The 21,097-nt window shown below is 36.8% G+C and overlaps 1 protein-coding gene across 1 annotated transcript in view; it reads right to left on the bottom strand.

Annotated features, from left to right (window-relative positions):
* Positions 1 to 21,097, bottom strand: part of itpr2 (inositol 1,4,5-trisphosphate receptor, type 2) — a 108,063-nt gene that overhangs the window by 15,429 nt on the left and 71,537 nt on the right. Inside the window, exons 40-55 of the mRNA XM_067420330.1 lie at positions 20,914 to 21,094; positions 17,203 to 17,447; positions 16,651 to 16,851; positions 16,333 to 16,443; positions 16,025 to 16,120; positions 15,740 to 15,856; positions 11,746 to 11,856; positions 11,375 to 11,567; positions 11,128 to 11,253; positions 9,766 to 9,941; positions 7,987 to 8,151; positions 7,024 to 7,207; positions 6,281 to 6,355; positions 3,712 to 3,842; positions 2,013 to 2,178; positions 257 to 417 (exon numbers count right to left, since the gene is read on the bottom strand). Of these exons, the coding sequence (XP_067276431.1) occupies positions 257 to 417; positions 2,013 to 2,178; positions 3,712 to 3,842; positions 6,281 to 6,355; positions 7,024 to 7,207; positions 7,987 to 8,151; positions 9,766 to 9,941; positions 11,128 to 11,253; positions 11,375 to 11,567; positions 11,746 to 11,856; positions 15,740 to 15,856; positions 16,025 to 16,120; positions 16,333 to 16,443; positions 16,651 to 16,851; positions 17,203 to 17,447; positions 20,914 to 21,094 (2,439 nt within the window). The remainder of the gene's footprint in view (positions 1 to 256; positions 418 to 2,012; positions 2,179 to 3,711; positions 3,843 to 6,280; positions 6,356 to 7,023; positions 7,208 to 7,986; positions 8,152 to 9,765; positions 9,942 to 11,127; positions 11,254 to 11,374; positions 11,568 to 11,745; positions 11,857 to 15,739; positions 15,857 to 16,024; positions 16,121 to 16,332; positions 16,444 to 16,650; positions 16,852 to 17,202; positions 17,448 to 20,913; positions 21,095 to 21,097) is intronic.

Genomic DNA, 21,097 nt, shown 5'->3' with positions numbered 1-21,097 from the left:
TGCTAGCGTCACCTTAAAATAAAGTGTAACCCTAAGTAAGACATCTTTGCATTTACGTTTAACTAAGTTGTCAGGTGACAACTAGAGATTTTTAGTGAATCTAGTCAGGTTCACACAGGTTTTCAATTAGAGTAGCTACAAGTGTAATTGGACACATTAACTATTAAAATAACCAGTAACGGTTTACAACCACAAAGTGTCCAAATACATTTTAGGGGTCACTGTATCATGGTACCAACTGTGCCAGAGGACTAACCTTAATCATTTGGGCCACGTAGCTCTCCGGCCCAGTGTATTCTGTGGGATCCTTCACCTTCACCAAGACCAGGAAGTACAAATAGTGCCACATGTTGTGCTCCGACTTGATGTGCTCCTCAAACGACACTGTCTTGTTATCAAACTTGTCTCTCTCAAGTCCTGAAGATAAGCAGATAATAAGAATAAATGGTTCTTCAAAGAAAGGCCATTCTGTCAGTCCAAAAAATGTGATTTATTCATGGTATCCACTGTTTATAGTCACAAAACTTTCCCCCACATCTGTTGTTCTCTACCATAGTCTTTAGGTCCTCTTTAGTGGAGTAAATGTCATCATGATCACAGTTGAGTCCATCAAATAAAAAGCTTGTCACAGACTTCAAATACAAATTCAAAGGCAGTCAGAGTAACAGAAAGTGACAAAGCATGACATCTGCTTAGAGCCGCACCACTGGCTACTTCCAAGCCATTCTAAGATGTTTCGCTGGTGTGCAGATGTTGAAAAGAGCTGTATTTATTCCACACTTTCATTGCATTTTATTTTTTGCACTAAAATAGGCAAAATAAGTTTTGCATGACCCTTTTCTGCCCCTTTTGCAACTGTACCTTTAAAGTAACTTCTGAATTAGAAATAGACTGAAATCTTAAATAGGGCCTATTATGCCCAAAGTCCTGATTTAGTTTTTTTGGGGGTTTACTAAAATAGGTTTTTATGATTGAATTCATTTTCAAAAAACATTATTTCTCACATACTTTACATTGTTGCAGCACCTCTCTTTCCAGTCTGCGACTAACACTTAGTTCTAGTCTCTATGAGATCCCGCTTTCCGAAAAGCCTCTGATTTGTCAGCTGGACCAGTGTGTTGTGACTGATCAACCGCTTCGAGCGTGTTTTGGAAATGTTATGGTCCTTTTCATAACCACAAGTTTCAACACACTACTAACGCAACTCAACCAGGCCATGCACCTGTTTTTGTGTGTGTATGCCTTAGGCGGGGATTATTTGGGGATTTTGTGGGATATTGTGACGTGTATGTTCCTGGAAGAAAACTCAAGACTACAAATCAAAGCATTTCAGTGAGTTCAGAAACAGTTTTACTGATATAGAGAATAACTCCCCTTTGGATCAGACTTTGTAGGTTTGTAGACATTTTTCGTGCTCAAACAGCAACATTACACACTACAGAGTGTTTTTAAGCTCCATCATAGCACTCAATTTATTCCAGGATTCCCACATTGAGGTACATAGAATAATTCATATAAATTTGTGACTGAAAGTTTCATTGATTCGCTGAAAAGAACTATACTGAAAAGACACCTGCTATTAATTTTCATTTACAGGGAAAGTTACATTCCCCTACACTGCCCCTGCCCAAACCTACCCAATTACAGGAAACATTTTGCATTTTGACATTTCCAAAATAACACATTCTGTATGATTTAGAAGCTTTTGTCCCCATGGGGACCTCAATTTTTGTCCTCACAAGTCTGTGTGCATTCAGGTTGAAGTCCCCACCAGGATAGAAAAACATGTTCCCACACACACGTTTTTGTGAAATGTGGAGACATTCCATAGGCGAAATGGTTTTTAGACTGTACAAACCGTATTTTCTATTCCCCTACACTGCCCCTGCCCCTAAACCTACCCATTAGTTTAGAATGGGGCAGTTTAGAAATTCTACAAAATATAGAAACAAACATCATTATGATTAGCAATCCTGTTTTTTAAATGTATATCCCCTTTAAGCAATACATACCACAAATGAAGCAGGTGGTCTTCAGAATTTCTTCCTTTCTCTGCTTCTCACTCCTCAGGTCAGCGAAGGTGTCAATGATCACACCAAAGATGAGGTTCAATACAATGATGATGACAATGAAGAAGAACAAGAGGTCATACACGACACGTGCCGGGAACATGGGCTCCTGAGGAGCAACAGCAAGAGGGTTATAAATGAAGATGTTCCTGTATATATTTCAGCGGTAAAAGTTAAATATGCAAAATAAGACCTAAAGGACTTTAAAAAAAACGGTCAGATTATTTTTGATCAAATGATTGTTCAGCAGTTTTCAATCATTTCCAAACAGACAGACCCTTTGAAGCAGCCGTGACTAGGGATGGGTATCGTTAAGGTTTTAACGGTATTACTACTCTTACCGATACTGCTTATCGGTCCGGTACTTTAACGGTATTCTTATCGGTACTTTTTGAGATTTTATTTATTTATATATATATATATATATATATATATATATATATATATATATATATATATATATATATATATATATATATATATATATATATATATATATAAAAACACACACACACACACACACAATTAACAAAAATCCCGAGCCTACACATGCAGTGCTTTCATTTCAGGAAGAATTCTACTAATCAAATGTAAAATAACACTGTTAATCATAAATAGCCAAAATAATGCTTATTAAAGCTAAAGTTATTCATTTAAGAGCTGTGAGTGATTTTCTCTTTGCATTTGGTTGTTTAATTCGCAATAATTCGTCAGCATGTTTATTTACACTGCTGCCTCTTTAAGACAGACGTGCAGATCTATAGGCGACTGATAATGGGAAGATGCACTACATTTTCTCCCGACTATATTCATAATAACTACGTCCATTTTAGACACAAGCTGTGTTTAAGAGACTCTCCAAGCCGGTCATTTTGGCACAGATGTTTGTGTACATTTGATCGTTTAGACGCGAGTGTGAAACCGAAAGTGTAATTTGCTCGTCTCGTTGCGGCTGTTTCAGAGCGCGCGCCGACTTGGGAACTATCTCTTGCGGACATTTTTGTGCTTTTAATCGCTCTTTTTATTATTAAACGCATCCCACAATTTACCAACAGTAGTTAGACTGTATTTTACAACAATCACTAATCGTGCTGATTCTGTCATTAGGTTTGAGTTTTAGGGAGAAATGACGGCGTAGGCTACTGCTGCAAAGGGAATTAAGTTGCGCTAGACATAAATATTATTATAATCTTTGGAAGACAAAATCTAAAATAAAATCAGACTATCACAGATCTAAAGCGTCACCAGGCTATGTTTGAATGTTTGGTTCTGTCCTCGGCTGTAGTTTGCGGCGCTCTCTCTCTCTCTCTCTCGTCACGTGTATTTTCAAAAGTACCGACAGCAGAACCGATAACGTCTGAGCTTATCGATACAACGGTCTTTCAAAATGCACCCCCGGGGCCCATTTAATACCGGTTTTCGGTACCCATCCCTAGCCGTGACTGATTTTGCAATGCTTCAAAGAATATAGACAGATGCTCAGAGAGAGTATAAATGAATGCAGGGGTCTGTAAAAGCATTCAGATGCCTGCGGATTCTACTGCTTTAAACATGGATTATACTGACTATATTAGTGACGCCAGGGAGGATTTATTGCCGTGTCTCATGTCTGAATGTGTTGCGTTGATGATATTCTGTTCACCTCTTTGGAGAGCTTGCGCAGAACATCTGCGATTCCTCCCCCGTTCCTCAGCCCATGGTTCAGAACCGTAATGATGCACATCAGCAGGGTGTCACACACGCGCTCTGTACCATCTTCATCATCTTCTTCCACTGGGATGAACACACACAAATATATAGACAGATGATAACGGTTTTAAACATTTACAACTCTCTCTCAGCTCAGTAAATAGCTCCGTTTAGCCAGATGGCCAGCTCTAGGAAGGGTTCTAGTCATACCAAACATCTTCCATTTAAGGATTATGGGCCACTATGCTCTTAGGAACCTTAAGTGCAGCAGATTTTTTTTGTAACCATGGCCAGATCTGTGCCTTGCCACAATTCTGTCTCTGAGCTCTTCAGGCAGTTCCTTTGACCTCATGATTCTCATTTGCTCTGACATGCACTGTAAGCTGTAAGGCATATTTCATCTGACCAATAAAAGAAAAGTGTTTTTAATACAAAAAAAGTCAACCTTCAAATAATTATGTTCAGTTATGCACTCAATACTTGGTCGGGAATCCTTTTGCAGAAATGACTGCTTCAATGCGGCGTGGCATGGAGGCGATCAGCCTGTGGCACTGCTGAGGTGTTATGGAGGCCCAGGATGCTTCGATAGCGGCCTTAAGCTCATCCAGAGTGTTGGGTCTTGCGTCTCTCAACTTTGTCTTCACAATATCCCACAGATTCTCTATGGGGTTCAGGTCATGAGAGTTGGCAGGCCAATTGAGCACAGTATTACCACGGTCAGTAAAACATTTACCAGCGGTTTTGGCACTGTGAGCAGGTGCCAGGTCGTGCTGAAGAACCAAATCTTCATCTCCATAAAGCTTTTCACCAGGTGGAAGCATGAAGTGCTCCAAAATCTCCTGATAGCTAGCTGCATTGACCCTGCCCTTGATAAAACACAGTGGACCAACACCAGCAGCTGACATGGCACCCCAGACCATCACTGACTGTGGGTACTTGACACTGGACTTCAGGCATTTTGGCCTTTCCTTCTCCCCAGTCTTCCTCCAGACTCTGGCACCTTGATTTCCGAATGACATGCAAAATTTGAGCAACAGTCCAGCGCTGCTTCTCTGTAGCCCAGGTCAGCGCTTCTGCCGCTGTTTCTGGTTCAAAAGTGGCTTGACCTGTGGAATGCGGCACCTGTAGCCCATTTCCTGCACACGCCTGTGCACGGTGGCTCTGGATGTTTCTACTCCAGACTCAGTCCACTGCTTCCGCAGGTCCCCCAAGGTCTGGAATCGGTCCTTCTCCACAATCTTCATCAGGGTCCGGTCACCTCTTCTCGTTGTGCAGTGTTTTTTGCCACACTTTTTCCTTCCCACAGACTTCTCACTGAGGTGCCTTAATACAGCACTCTGGGAACAGCCTTTTCGTTCAGAAATTTCTTTCTGTGCCTCGCTTGAGGGTGTCAATAATAGCCTTCTGGACAGGGTAGGGTCGGCAGTCTTACCCATGATTGCGGGTTTGAGTAATGAACCAGTCTGGGAGTTTTTAAAAGCCTCAGGAATCTTTTGCAGGTGTTTAGAGTTAATTAGTTGATTAAGGTTAGAGAAGACCTGAAATATTTCAGTTGCTGTGCAATGAATCTAAAATATATGAAAGTTAAATTTGTATCATTACATTATGGAAAATAATTAACTTTTATCCCAATATGATATTTTTTTTAGAAGGACCTGTATATATAATCTGTTCATGTTCAAAGCTCTATATATTCAGGATTTTTATTTATATTTTTATACGTATATATTCAAATTATATTAAATTAGGATTTCTACTTATTTATATAATTTTAAAATATTTTTTTCTAACTTTATAACTACATTTTTACTTAAGTCTATTGTCTAGAGTCCAAAAGTCTATACATAATATAATTTATTTTATTTTTGCAGGAGTAGAGACTAAGAAGAGACATCAACAAAGAAAGAAAGGGAATATTGAAGGATTGTGGAAAGGTAAGTAAGCAAGTAAGGGACACAGTGAGATGGGAGACAGTGAGAGAGAGGTCAAGAAAGAAAGTGGGTGACAAAGAGTGTGAGAGAAAGAGAGTGCACGTGTTGATATCTAGAAGCGCAGGTGATCTTTAAAGACTCACAGGGCAAAGCAGAACAAAGAAGCACATGAGTCATCTCCTCAACACACAAACACACACACACACACACACACACACACACTCTCACGGGTCATCTCAGCACCTTAACCTCTATAATAGATACACAGGACCAGCCTTCCACAAATATACACTTCAACATACACTGTACACACACAAATCACACGACATGCCACCAATGAAAAAAATATATTAAACAAAATTATGCTAAAGCTTTTCTTAGAACATTTAAAAAGTGTCATTTTAATTTCCCACACTATTAATGTTTTTTGTGAAATGTTTTGCTTAAAAAGTGTGCTCATGCTCTATTTCTTGAGCTAAATGCCACTTTGTTGTCTATTTCAGGGACATTCATACATTTTATGTGCGGCCTATCTGTCCAAAAGTAATAGAGGCTGCTATTACTGTAAAAACAAATATAGAAGTGACTTACCGTGATGAGAACTAAAGGGGGATTTAGAACAGGGTTCACTCAGACAGCTCACAGACTCCTTCACATTTGGCCTCGCTAAAAAAACAACAACAAACCATTAATTCATCAGTTAAATTGAGGGTTTTTTTGGCAAAAATGTCAAAATCTGCATTCATAGCATGCATTTGTAAATTAAGTTTCATTTAATTTAGTTTAAGATAATCTACCAAGTTAAAAGTGTTTTTTCCACAATAGAAAAGCTTTATTAAATCATGTTTGTTGTGTACCAGTGTTTATGTGTGCCCTTTCTGTCCCCAGTGCTTGTGCAGTGCTGCAGTGCACAGAGGAAGTGATTACATAAGGGAGTGTGGCCACTGCTGGGTTATGCAACAGGTGCCATGTGCTAGCAGGTCCTCTCCATCCCGTCAAAGCTACATAGCCATGTGTGTTCATAAAACACATACACGGATGCAAAAATCTTCACCTTCAAACATCCACATGTGGCACTGACTGCATAATAAATATATCCCAGATGTGGTAATCTCACTAAGAGAGCCATTTTACTGCTCTTCATACCAAGTAGTTTTCACATTTCACATAGGGTTGCACATTAGCACATGATAATGACTTCACCCCTGCAGAACATTTGGGAAATATGAAATGACAGACCAAAACCACAAGTTCTACAGAATATGCAGCTTGAAAGATAGGAGGCTATTAAAGCAAATAGCGTGACTGGGACATCATGTATACTTCATGCTTACTTAAAACAGGGAGGCGGTCTACTTCCATGAGGAAGTCATCTTTAAAGAAGAGAAAGCCCACAATGGAAAAGAGGTAGACCAGGATGATAGCCAGAACAGCTGTGAGGAAGATGGAGCGGCCGTTCTTTGTCACACTCCTCATCACGTTGAGGAGCGTTTCCTCTCTACGCACAAGATCAAACAGCTAGAGGAGGAGAACAAAAGAAAAAGGAAGATATTATACAAACATGTTGTACACAAAATTAAGTAATTATTAATGTTGTTAAAATTATCATTGTTCTAAAGCCAAAATAACTGAATTGCATTAAATTGTAGCAACGTAAAATACTTTTTATTTTTTAAAACACTGTTCCTTTGACGTTCTATTCATCAAAGAATCCTGAAAAAAGAGTATCATCAAGGGTATCATATCAAAAGGGTATTAAGGGTTTCCACAAAAATATTAAGCAGCACAACTCTTAATAACGATGATAATTTTTTCTGAGCACCAAATCAGAATATTAGACTAAATAATAGAGTAATGATGCTGAACATTTTGCTTTGCCATCACAGCAATAAATTACCATTTAAAAATATTTATTTTAAATGGTAATATTTCACAATATTACTGTTTTTATTTATATATTTTTTTGGTAAATCTGTAAAAGTGTATACAGTGTTATAATAATTAAAAAACTGATTCGTTTTTATTTCGTACAGCTAAAACTAGTGCTGTCAATAGAATAAAATAAATAAATGGCCAGTTTTCAGAAACTGTAATAATAATACAATAATCAGTAAATGTGGTAAATTACTGTATTAACTATTTAATTAATATCCTAAGCTAACAATTTTGACAGCCATAAAATACATCAAGCATTTTGTCCCTCTCAAAGCAAGCATCCTTGGACCCCACTTAAAAAAAACCTCTGAAATAAATCAATTTCATTTATGACAAAAAAATTATACTGCGAAACGTCGTACCAGGATACTGTAGAAGAACTCATGTACGAACAGACCCAGCATGCACACAATGACGTAACTGACGTGCAGAAGGAAGAAGATGTCCATGATAACGGCTTTGTACCCTCGTGTGAACGTGCCCTGGTTCCCCACAAAACTAACCAGGAACACGATTTTATTCAGCAGCTGTGAAAAGACATTAGAAGATAACGTTACCTGACAGTGATAGCATCCTTACAATCTCATTAAAACATTCTTCAAGTCAAGAAAAGAAAAACAATGATAAAATGCAAATAATATACATTTATGCACATAAACCGTATAAAATAAAGCATAGTTGGGGAATAGGCTTATAATTAAATATCTCTTAAATAAATAAAAAATATCCCCACATTCTTTGTTGTTAACTTCAAAGTAAGTGAATATGGGCCTGTTTATACCTGGTCCCTTCATGCGTTTTCTCTGATTGGAGAGCTAACAGTCGTAAAAAGACCCGGTGTACATGCCCTCCAAAATGCTTTCGAGATTTAAATCCATTTACTCAAACCACTCAGGGGGTGGTTTGAGATAGAATGGGTAAACCCAGCCTGATCTGCCGGCGATTTGATTTCGCCCTGAAACTCAGTCTGGAAACCTGTACATTAATTTTTAAATGCTTATGTTACACTTTTGCGGGAACCAATAACAGACTGGATTATCCAACTGGTGCGCTACTGGCAGGTTTAACACAATGACAGATAGCGAAACCATGGGTTGTTGACCGTTGATCACACCTCTTGTGGTCTGATTGGTTGAAGGACTTCTAATCGCATACAAAGTAATTTGAATAATGCTCGTTTATCACGCCTCGTGTGCAGTAGAAAATACAGCGTAGACTCCCCAGACTAATGTTTAATCTTAAATTGAGCTTGGTCTGATGATAACCAGACAAGGTTTGAGACGCATTCCAATCGAAAATGGACAAGTGTAAATGAATCTGGTTGTTGGAGCCACATATGTAATTTCGACATTTATATGGCCAAGTGCAAATAGAACAGTTTATACAAATCGAATAGCTATCTGGGAAGTAAACATGCTTCAAGTGACCAGGTGTCAACAGGCCTTAAGTGAACTGTGATGCAAATTCAAATGTCACTTGATAGAAGCTAGTAAGATTAGGCAGACACCAACATGGACAGTTGCGTGACATGCCCTCATCCTCAAAAGCATGAGCAAGGTGAAACAAAATATACACGGTCTGACTTGCAGCGAGGATAAACATGGTTTGTGGCGACCACTAGAAGACGTGGCGAGTGGCGTCTAGTACAACAAATCCCAGACTCCTAGAATCTGTTTCAGCACATGTCTCTCTGTTGGTCCTTCATGTGGTGCCATAATGGCTGAGGAGACGCCAACTTGAACAGACGCAAACAGACTGACACAACAGAGGGACGTGTCAGCAGTTTGAAGGCTGGAGCTCCAGTTGGCTGAGGGGAGGCATGAAATCACTCTCATTTTTTATCTGAACGCACATCAAGCACATCAGCCGCTTCTGTCATCATAACTGACACTGAGGCAAAATGGCAGCGCTAGATCCTCTGCTGCCATCTTTCATATTTAGCCAGATATCGAGCAGCTTTTTGTAATTAATAGGTATTAACGATTAATCACCGAACATTAGGTGATAGTGGCTGGTCTTTACTAATAGGAGTTCAGTTGGTTTATAATTGTAAAATACACTTTGACATTTAATCAATTCACAGACGCCAAATACTGACGGGCTAAATGAAGCGTGAATGGTTGATAATGAATTTGCCTTACGTTGGCAGCCCCGAGAAGCAGCAGTGTGGGTCCTAAGCCCAGCGTGTAAATAGAGCGGAAGATGACGGTGACCAGGAACGCCAGGATACCTCCACGCTGGGGAAGAACGAAAAACGTGAAGGTGCTCACGACCACTGCCACCCACAGCAAGACGGACAAGAATGGCGGCAAGACACCTGACAGACAGAACAAAAAACTGCATGAAGATTTTTGGATGAACTACCCCTTTAATTAATGCCATTATGATTTAATAACCCTTTGAAATCAGTTTTTCACAAGTTCTGTTTTCCATTTTAATTTTCCTAGATTCCATTTTAATGGTTTAATTAAATATGAATAATCAAAAAGGACAATTTAATAATTAGTGCTGTCATATTGATTAATTGCATCCAAAATAAAAATTTGATTTTACATTATATATGTGTGTGTACATTGTATAATTATTATGTATACACACTCATTTATGCAGTATTTAAGAACTATTTGCATTTATATGCTATATATAATTTTTATCTATTTATATTATATATACATAAATATTTTTATATATAAAACATTATATATTTTTCTTAAATATATACATGAATGTGTGTGTGTGTGTGTAATTATATATACATAATTATACACAGTACACACACATATTATGGAAACACAAACTTTTTTATTTTGGATACTATTAATCGTGATTAATTTATTTGACACCACTATTAATAATTTGACAGCCCTATAACATTTTATAATTTTTTTTTTTTTTTCTGGATTCTTTTTAATGATTTAATACAAATGAATCATCAAAAACTGTGGTAATCAAAAAAAGAAGCATGAAAGCATAAACCTTTAATTATTAAACAATTAAAGAGGTTTCATTTAAAACAGTGATATACCTTTAAAATAAGGTTTTAAAAGTTGTTTTATTGTTATTTTTATTATTACTTTAAAAAGCACATTCTACTGTAAAATATATATATATATATATTTTTACATACTCTTGTCATAATTCATATGACACCAAATCTTAATTTTAGCTGTTTGTAGGGAAGAGCTTTGAGTTTCTGTGTGTATTTGCGGATAGTGATAATTAAATTAAAAGGTGAAATGCTGGAAAAAGGTGACTCGGATTTTTAGAAAAGTTTGTGTGAAACATCACAAAAACACTATGTCATACGAATATCTGTTATATTCACAGACACTAGTCCATATGAGTCCATACTAGTCCACTTTTGATTTATTCATCCAATTTTTGCTAAATTCAGTTGACATTCCATTCCTTTCAATTTTTATTTGTATGAATGGATTTTGTGCTGCTGAAATCATAGGGACATAATTATGCAACCTTTTAGACATCAAAAAGCAAAGCCATACCTTCATCTCCATCATCTCCAAATGGGTAGAAAAGAGCCACAGCCAAGTTGATTAACACAGCCATGTTAAAGGAGATACTACCCCATAGAGATATATGTTTTGACACCCAGAAAAGTGGAGGATTATCTGCAAACACACACCAAAATATCAGTATAATAACTCTGACACAGACTCGAACTGGTGATAACTTGTTACATTAGTTTTTAATTAAAAAAAAATCCAAGTAAAACCAAGTAAAACAACCCACTTCTTATTTTCTTCTGCCACCTCATCTCATTGTAGAGGTCATCAAACTGCTGGAAGAAGTCGTTGACCTTGCTGCCCTGGTCATCTCGCTCTGTGGTGGTGAACACGCGCACTTTTGATTCTTCTGTTAAGTACTCACAGATGTTGGGGACAGGAAACACGATTTGCTCCATTGTGCGATCATGTCGAACAATCTAAAAATTTGAAAAAATACAAAATACAATTTGGGAAGATCAGTAATCATGTTTAACTGAGGCACGTTTACATATTTCTGATCAATATGTAAATAGGACTTCAAAATGTGTCATACTGAAGCTACAGAAAAGCCCTTAAGTGAAGCAGTTATCATCTTAAACTCTCAAATTCTCGTACCTCTATCTGAGCAGTGTGGTTGGCGTAGTATCTGAGCGCTGCCTCTCCCTCGATGCTGGGGTCTGGGTTAGGTTTCAAACTCTGCTGGAGGTTTTTTTTGTGCCGGGCCAACTGATCATAAAAAACACTACAGTCAACACAACAGATTTCGAAACCGCAGCTCCATATAAATCAATCAAATCAAATCAAAATAATCAATGTTTATTTATAGATCACATTTAAACACAACCACGGTTGACCAAAGTGCTGTACAAAGTATATCAGGGTGATTCTTCAACTATGGACTTAAAAAAAAAAAGAAACTCTCACTAGTTTTAATTTGTCCAAAAAGTAAAATGTATTTTTTTTTTTTTTTTTTGGTCTATTTGGGTGAATTGTGTCATTTTTACTAAAAAAAATTAATTACAAAATAAACATTAAATAATGTACAACTAATTGATTATTATTTTACTTTTTTTATACATATTTTAAAAAAGTGTTTGTGTGACTAAAAAATTACAACATGATTGGAAATGATGTATTAAAAAATGTCTGTGTTCAAGTTATACTGATCTTATTTTTTTCTTTCTTTTCTTCACATATGTTTCACCTCTTGAAAAACTAGAACACTAACTTTTGATACAAATATATTACCTAATAAAGAAAAACTATTTGTTTGACGTGGTGGAAATAATGCTACAACTTAGTCATAATCTGCGTAAAAAATATACAAAAAATATATATAAATAAATTATATACACATATATGCACATTATAAACGCCCCCAATGTGCATCAATGAGCCATGTGCATCGTGACCCTATCGCCGGTTCACTACTGTTCCTTCCTCGGACCACTTTTGATAGATACTGACCACTGCAGTTCATTTTAATAAAAGTCAACCTCTGAGACAAAGTGCTTGAAGTTGCAGGAACACCATTAATCTATTAGTGACAAATTGGTGACTTGGCTAACACAAATCACATTAGTGATTTAGAAGTTTCATAATGCCGATGCAACCCCTAGATGAGCCAGTTCATAAGAGGTCAGGCCTGATCAACCTGATTACTTCAAAATCAAAACATTTTAAGATGAGCCCACGCAGAGGAACTCAGATGTTTATCTCAATGACTGAATACCCACAGCAATGGGGCCAAGATGCATTAGCGAGACAATGGCATCCAGAGACAACCTAATCAAACATAGCGCTCTGAAAATCATTTCCAACAGATGACCGGATCAAAGGGCAACGTTCCATAATGCTCTGCAAGATCCAAGTATTTAAGTAAAGAACCACCTCCTTAAAAAAATAACAACAACGCACTTTATAGATAAAGAAGGCTGCTCAAGCTATTGAATCAAACTACTTACTTTTCTACTTAGTAACTAACCAGTAAAGTCTCTCAACCTTAAACAAGGACACGTCCTTGAGAAATCATTCCATACCCTCGTCTTCCCTTCATCGCATAATGGCCTTAACACAGTAAAAAGGAGCGAGGGATTTACATGCTTGTTTTCTTGCAGGCTGAAAGAACACAAAAGATGTGCACATTGAGACTCTAAGAAGGTGAAATCACTGTCTCCTCACTGAGGTCTAAGCCAACAATGTTTTCAGTGTTCTTTTCATTTCAGATCAAAGCTAACATCAGGAATCTGTTTATAAGAGCTGGAAGAGAGCACGACACGCAATAGCAAGCTAAACTGACACCGAATAATGTAATTTACTTTGTTATGTTCCAAGTAAACACAGGAGGATCTTGTATTTGGCAGCTGTTTTTTCAGCGCCGTAGCTAACAAACAACCACGCCAACAGTGCTGAGCAAACAAAAATACATTTAAACCACAAGGCAAAAAAAAAAAAGGACATGGGAATGTTCTTTGGGAAAAAGGTTTACATATCATCTTTCAATTGAACTTTTCTGAGGTACAAAGTAAATGTACACACATTCCTACGTGACAATCATATAACGTTTACGGAGCGTTCTCTCGTGGTCATAAATTCACGTTACATCAAACCAGCCTTGTTAAATAAACAATTTTAGGTTAAGAAGGGTGCTTCGCGAGCACCCCTTTGCGGTCAATATAAGCCCTCGATGCACACTTTTGCCGAGCACACACTGAAGTGAGCTCAAAAGCAGACTTCTTCTCAACAGTCAAAGCGGCATTATGTCATGAGTTTAGGGTGACATTTGGGGCAGGGTATTGCTATTCTGTTTCTGAGAGTGAAGCCCAAATGGCCCGTATAAGGAAAATCCTCCTCATTTGACGTCACACAGACCCATATTCAAAAAAAAAAAACTTTTAGAAACTTGTGGGAGACCTGTAAAAAAACCTGTATAAATATCCCCCAAGTCAGTAGAATGTTCTTATCTCAGTATGCCCCCCCCCCCCCCCCCCATGGAATTATTCCTTTCCATTGAACTCCATCCCCTTTCTCTGCTTGCCTCTTATTTCTTCAGCCCATCTTGATTTCTACATGTGAGAATCTACTCACATGAGAAAATGAGATTGACTAAAAATTGAACAGATGGTCCAAGTGAAGTAGAATCTATATCCTATAGCCATAGGCCAGTGTTTCTCAAACTGTTGTCTATCTAAAACAGCCACAAAGTTCTGAATTTTAAACACCAAATCTCACTGAAAGCTGTGGAAAGCGTTTCCCATAAGAAATATTATTCCAGCAAAGCTAACAGTAAGAGAACTCCTGCACTCGAGTTCTCTCTCACTCGACTGTGTGATGTGATACGTGTTTGAAAAAACATAGATGAACACCTGAAGTTATGTCATTATGAAAGCAGCCAGTTAGACAGAAATAAACTGTCTGGCTGCTGGCTGAGCCTGTCATGATAGCGCGTGGAAGTGAAAGTGAAGACTGAAACTGGGAAATGCACAACTTGATTAAGGGTTTCCTCACAAGAAGCCTTAACCCTTCTTCAGAGGGATTTTTAGATGGCAAAAAGCATGTGGATGGCCGTGAACTACTCTCAGAGTTTGAATATGACTATCTAATCCACCGTTATATTCAGTAGGTTTGTGCTTTTAACAGATCTTGCAATTTGTTCTGATAATAATGTCAATAATGTCACATAAGGCTCAAGCATCCTTCATCTGCAGCAATCAAGCCTTCAAACAAACATTATTTTGTACTTATTGCTGAAAATACTGATACTTATAATTAACTTAATTATCATGCAATTAACGCTGATTAGTTACTGATTAAACATCCTGTTTTACTGGTTTAACAAAGCAAAATTTAAAAAAAATCGAAGTACCCCTTATATAAACACAGACCTGACCAAACCGGAGTCACTGGTGTAGCTCAAAATGGCTATGTTTACATGCAACCAAATAATCCATTAGTAATCGGACGAAAAGGCTTCATGTAAAAAGCTCTATCGGAATGAAAGAGGTGGTTTATTCCTTTTCTAATCCAATTGAGAGAACATGTAAGCACTTCATCGGATAGAAAACCGAAACTGAAAGGTCTGCGCATGTGCAGTGATGTAGAAATAGCGTAATGACTTATGATGCGTGGTATGAGTAGTTTTTCCAGTTGAATAAAGTGCCATGTAAATGAGTGTCCTGTCATTCTACAATTACCCCTTCACTCAGCCTGTGAAGTGGAGCAGGACAATGTCCCACCAGTCCTCGTTTCAGAGACAGTTTTGGGTGGAGGATGGGGCATTTTGCATGAGCAGCATGGCAAAGTGGTTCATATGCTAATTTTCTCCCAAAAAAATTGATAAATATTAAGTTGCTGTTTAAAATAAATAAAGAACCAAGTTTAGGAGAATAGTTATTATACACAAACAGCAGGAAACTTGCATATTTATGCACTGTGCACATCAAACAAATCCATTCCGATTTGAAGCTTGTAACATATAGACATCAACAGATCAATTTGTTTAGTGTTCATGTAAACACTACATCTAGATTCATCAATCGAAATAAATTTGAGCTGATGGAAGCAAAAGTTGTCCATAGCTAGTGTTTTGCAGTAAACATCAAAATCTTACCTGATGGGCCAGGATGTAGATGTTGTGGCCAACATCTTTAGGTGTGATCTGATCTGATGTCTCTTGATCAATCTCCCTCTCTTCTCCTTGAACGTAAGCCTCCTTCATCACATCAACCTGTAGATGTGACATCAGAATCATAACCATCATAATCATAACTGCATTTATGGCACAGAACAGATGTTTAGGCTGATAACAGATGATCTAAACTATATTTATTACTAAGAGTGCTGATATACAGTATCATTCAACAGCAGCACTATTGTATGATATTGATGAGCTCACCAGTTCATTGGGTCTCATCTTGTACAGGATCTTCTCTGCGTTCTCGCTGTCATGACGACTCTCCATGATGGCCAAGAGAAGTTTGGAGGCATTGTTCTGATTGTTCGTTGAAAAGAAAAGAGCATTTTTTAACGTTAATTAAAAAAGATATTGACACTATTTCCTCCTTGAGCTAAAAGTGCAGATGTTTTTAAATGCCAAAGACATTTTTTGCAATGCTTCAAAACATTTTGTTATCTGTGAAATTGTGTTATACTTCAATTGCCTCCTAATTCAAACTACGTGATTAACTGCAAACAAACAAGTACCTTCAGCTTCAGTACAAGGTCAAGTCGGTTCTTTCCCAGTGGATCAATTGGATTCACAATGAGTGCAATGATGATGTCAATGCCGTTTGACTCATGCCTGGCTATGCATGACTGCGGAGGAGGAAAAACACAATCTATGATCCCAAACTGTTATTCATTAAGTCTTAGACATGTAGAAAAAAACATATTTTTTGCATCTTTAATAAAGCTAAAAATAAGTTTATAAGTTAGTTCTAAATAAGAAATGCTACTTGGACTCTACGTGGAAACTTAGAATTTGTCCCCATTTCCCGATGAGGATGGTGTTTCAATCAATACCTGGTTTTCATGGCAAGGACCCTGGCAGTACTCTGTGATGGTCTCAAGTGTCTGTATGACCAGGTCTACATTCCTCTCATTAATGTAGAGCCCCAGCAGCCCCAGTCCTCCCGTTGTGCTGCCACAGATACAGTCAAGAAACTGCAACGTCTCACACACCAGGTTATAATTGGTTTTGTTGCTCTGATCTCGCAGAAAGTTCTGTATACAAGAGAACAAAAAGATTTGGACTAACAACTCAAGTCAAGTCCTGAGTGGCAGTAATTGGTATCTCAATTCAGACAGACTCGTCCGTAACTAGGTTAGTGGTCCTTTGAGAGTTTTTCTGCACAGCAAAAAATTACTTTTTAAACATCAAGATGCTTTTTGTTGTAAAAGCACTAATTTAAAGCCCTATGATTTTTGACAATATAAAGGCAGCAACACTAAGCAAACTATGACCCCTCTCATCCCGCAGTATCTTGAACACAAGTAATACATTAAAATGGTTTACAGCCAAACAAACTAAAAGAGAGCAAAATTGGACCAATAAAAAAGATTTGCATCACCTACCTGCAAGTCCCTGTTATGATTCTCACAGAGCAGCTGAAGGAAGCGAAGGATGGGTTTCATAATGGTGATGGCCTGGCTCATCTGGGTGTCCTCCACCACCTCTTCCGTCCCGTCCACTCCCGACCCTGTCGGCTCCATCTCGGGGTCCAATTCCCGGCGAAAGGTGCTGTAGGCCTTTGAGGTGACCGAGGAGGCATCTTTAAGCTGTCCCCGCATCTCTTCTCTGAGGTGCAAAGATTCTCGAACTTCATAATACAAGAAAGAATGAACTTCAGATTATTCAATTGTTACAGAACCAGTGTTATTTAATATTATCTTGAATTGATAGCAAAATCTTGAATTAGCTTTTATTTTTATATTATTAATTTTAATTTACGTTTTTAAAACGAATTTAAGTGATTTAGTTGGTTTTATTACTTTTAGGTATTTTCAAAAAAATACTATTTAGGTTTCATTTCGATTTTTTTTTCAGTAGTATTTTTAAATACTTTTTGTACTTCATCTTAATTAATTTCAGTCAGTAGCCAAGGAAACATTTCTAACCTTTGTTTAGGCTTTTAAAGTTTCAGGTCAGTTTTTAAATCAAATATGTATTTTTAGTATTTCAGCTGTACTTCAATAAATGAAAATCATTTTTAATAGATGTGATTTTAGTTAATACAACAGCACTGTATAGAATGCAATATTAATGAACATTTGCTAAATATTATTCGAAAGTAAATTCAAATTCAAAATGTGTCATCCACACTAGGTACTGTACGTGTAAGTACTTTTGATAAAATATATTTATTAATATCACAATATCAAGCAATACCACACAGTTAAGAGCTTTGATTTGGCCACAGTCTCATATTGATTGGTAAATATACAAGTAGTTATAGAATTTTTAACTAATTAACTTTAGAGATAATATTACAAGCTACAACAATATTTTTTTCAAACGAAGTCTGAAGAGAATTAACAAATCTACAAGCCACAACATACTTGCTGAGTGAATTTCAAACATTGTTTTCAAACAAATCGGTTGAAGAAATTACTTTGTGATTGATTCACTCAAAGACTGAAGTCTCTTGTTAAACCTAGTGCACAACAATGAATTTGAAGTCCCAAAACAAAAGAGGTGGAATGTGGGAAAAAATTGACCATGCAAATGTGGAATGTTAAACTTGGTAACTGAAACCTCGATACTGATAGACTAAGCCTGCGTCCCAATTCGCATACTATCCATACTAAATAGTATTCGTAAATAGATCCAAATCATAGTATGTTGAAAAGAGTATTCCAAAAGATACCCGGATGGTTTACTATTTCCGGTCCCAATTCGAAGTATGAATCGATGGGCACTCCAACGGCTGATATTGCCCACAACCCACTGGGAGGTGGACGGGGATTCAATTAGAACTACAAACGCGGATAAAAAGCGTTAAAAAACTACAAACATGGCGGATGTGCGAGTCCGGCGGTTAAGTAGAGAAGTTTAGATAAAGGGGTTTGATTGACCAACTATCAATATTTAACCTGACAAAAATATATTTATTCAGTGTTATCCACATTATATTTCACCTGCAGCAGCATTGTGAACTTTTGTAATGACACATTTGGCCATTAACTTTTAAATGCATCATTATATTTAAACATCAAACACATGAGGAGAGTCTCTGTATTAAAAGACCAACAAATGGCAGATCAACGTGCGGCTACATTTCTCTCCGATACGGTAGGAGAATAATCTGAATGTGGAGGATTTGAACTGTGACGAATCTGACGATGATTGACAGGTCAGTTTAAACGGTAACGGGATGCACGTAACTAAGCGACAGAGTCCATTAAAGATGGCGAAGTAGTAGGTCTATGTCCCGAAGCTTGCATACTTTACTGCTACACACTCAAAAGTATATACTTTTTCTTCACAAAAAGAGTACATACTTTCAGGACGTAGCACAAGTAGGCGAATTGGGATGCAGTATAATGTTTGTAGAAGCAGTCTGCATGCCTAGGTACTTGACCTGTGACAATGGAAGTGATTTGGGCACCTGAATTAAATGATTTGGAGGGGTTTACCAATACTTTTGGCAATATAGTGTGTAGCTTCAATAAATGACAAATGACAAAAAAAAATTACAATATAAGAATATACCTATTCAAAGTCATCCATAGTAAGTTGTAGGTATGTACTACAATTGAGAGAATTTTTGTTGTTGTTGATTTTGGATATTGCCATGTAACTGTCAAACAATATTTCTCTTTATCAAACAATCATGTATTTTACACTACACAGTTTGACACTAGGCAAATTTGAAATCTTTCCTCTCTCAATGGGAAGCGTTAAATAAAACTGCTTTTGAACAGTAGACTTTTGAGAAAGTGCCAGCTACCCCTCACATGACCTCATGTGACAGAGGACATGGAGCAAAGCAGCTGAATTGGGGACAGATACTATTCATATGCCTGATTGTCCCTTCATTTACGATGCCTCAGGCCTGAACTTTCCTCACATGAATAGCTATGCATTAAGGCACACTTGTTTGTGATATACAGGCTATTCACAGGACCAATGACATACTTCTAGTTCAGACGTAGCTTATCATTTAGAGAGTCTAGGTCGTTTTTTTTAGGACTAAACATTATAAAGCAGAACACTGCAATTAGGACACATCTCTATTTTCAGCAAGAGACTAAAAGTGATTTCTAAAGGTTTATTTTTAGTCTTTCAGACATCACACCTGGTTTGTGGTCTTTTGGGGCCTCCCTTTGTTTGTGAGTTAGTAAAAAAGTAACATTTTATTTGTCAGCTATTTTATTCCAGAGAGAGCTTGATGTTTAAATTCAGCATCTTAATGAGTATATATAAAACATGCCCATAGTCCACAATTGTTAGGATATTTAGGAATTTTAAATTTTCAATTGCCACCTCGCCCCGCCCAGTCTTGTTCACTGATCTGCTCACATGCTCTGCTCTGATAATAATGGCTTTGCTTTGCAGGACTATGCATTATTTGGGTATTTGGTCAAAAAAATAAATCTGTTTAGTCTTATTCTGTTGCATAGAACCGAATAAAGAAATATATAATGATATTTAATATTAATATATTTTCTGTCCAATGTTAGTGTATTACTTTAATAAAATTGTTATTTAATTGTATTGGCTTGAATTATTTTAATTAAGTATCATTAAAATTATAGAATTTCATTAAAAAATATATGAATAAAATTAAACAAAAAAAATAAAAAAATAAATAATAATATATATATTAAATTATATTTTATTTAAATTATATTTTATTTTCGGTTTTCAGCCAAGTGCATCCAGAATTTTAGGTTTTGGCCCAGAATTTTCAATTTGGTGCATCCCTAATTTAAAATGTATTCAAAAATTCAGCTTTTTTTGAGCAAATAAATGCAGGCTTGATGAGCATAAGAGACGTATTTCAAAAACATTAGAAAAAATAAATAAAATAAAAATAATAATAATAATAATATATATATATATATATATATATATATATATATATATATATATATATATATATATATATAATAAATTAACAAAACAAACAAAACAAACAAACAGCTTGATTCCCCTTAAGCAAAATATTACATTGTATACTGCTTTGTTGATTTTGGGTATGAACATTTCTTCATACCTTTCATCACGTTCACCTTCCATGGTCTTGAAAACCTTTTTTCTAATGAAAGAAAGTAGAAGTATACCTTTCCTATATCTGATTCCAGAGCCTTCCCCTTCCTCTTCTCTCTTCCTGCAGCTGATTTCAAACATGTTGACTGACACACTAGCGCGGATCTCTTTCTGAGCCTGCTCCATCCGGTCATAGAAGACCTTAAAGAACTTCTCCGACTTCTTCTGCTTGTGCAGCTGATGGTAGAAGGAATTCTG

This window comes from Pseudorasbora parva, chromosome 16 (assembly GCF_024679245.1).
Source record: "Pseudorasbora parva isolate DD20220531a chromosome 16, ASM2467924v1, whole genome shotgun sequence".
NCBI lineage: Eukaryota > Metazoa > Chordata > Actinopteri > Cypriniformes > Gobionidae > Pseudorasbora > Pseudorasbora parva.
Note: the sequence above shows the minus strand (reverse complement) of the source record. Positions and strands in the feature narration are given on the sequence as shown.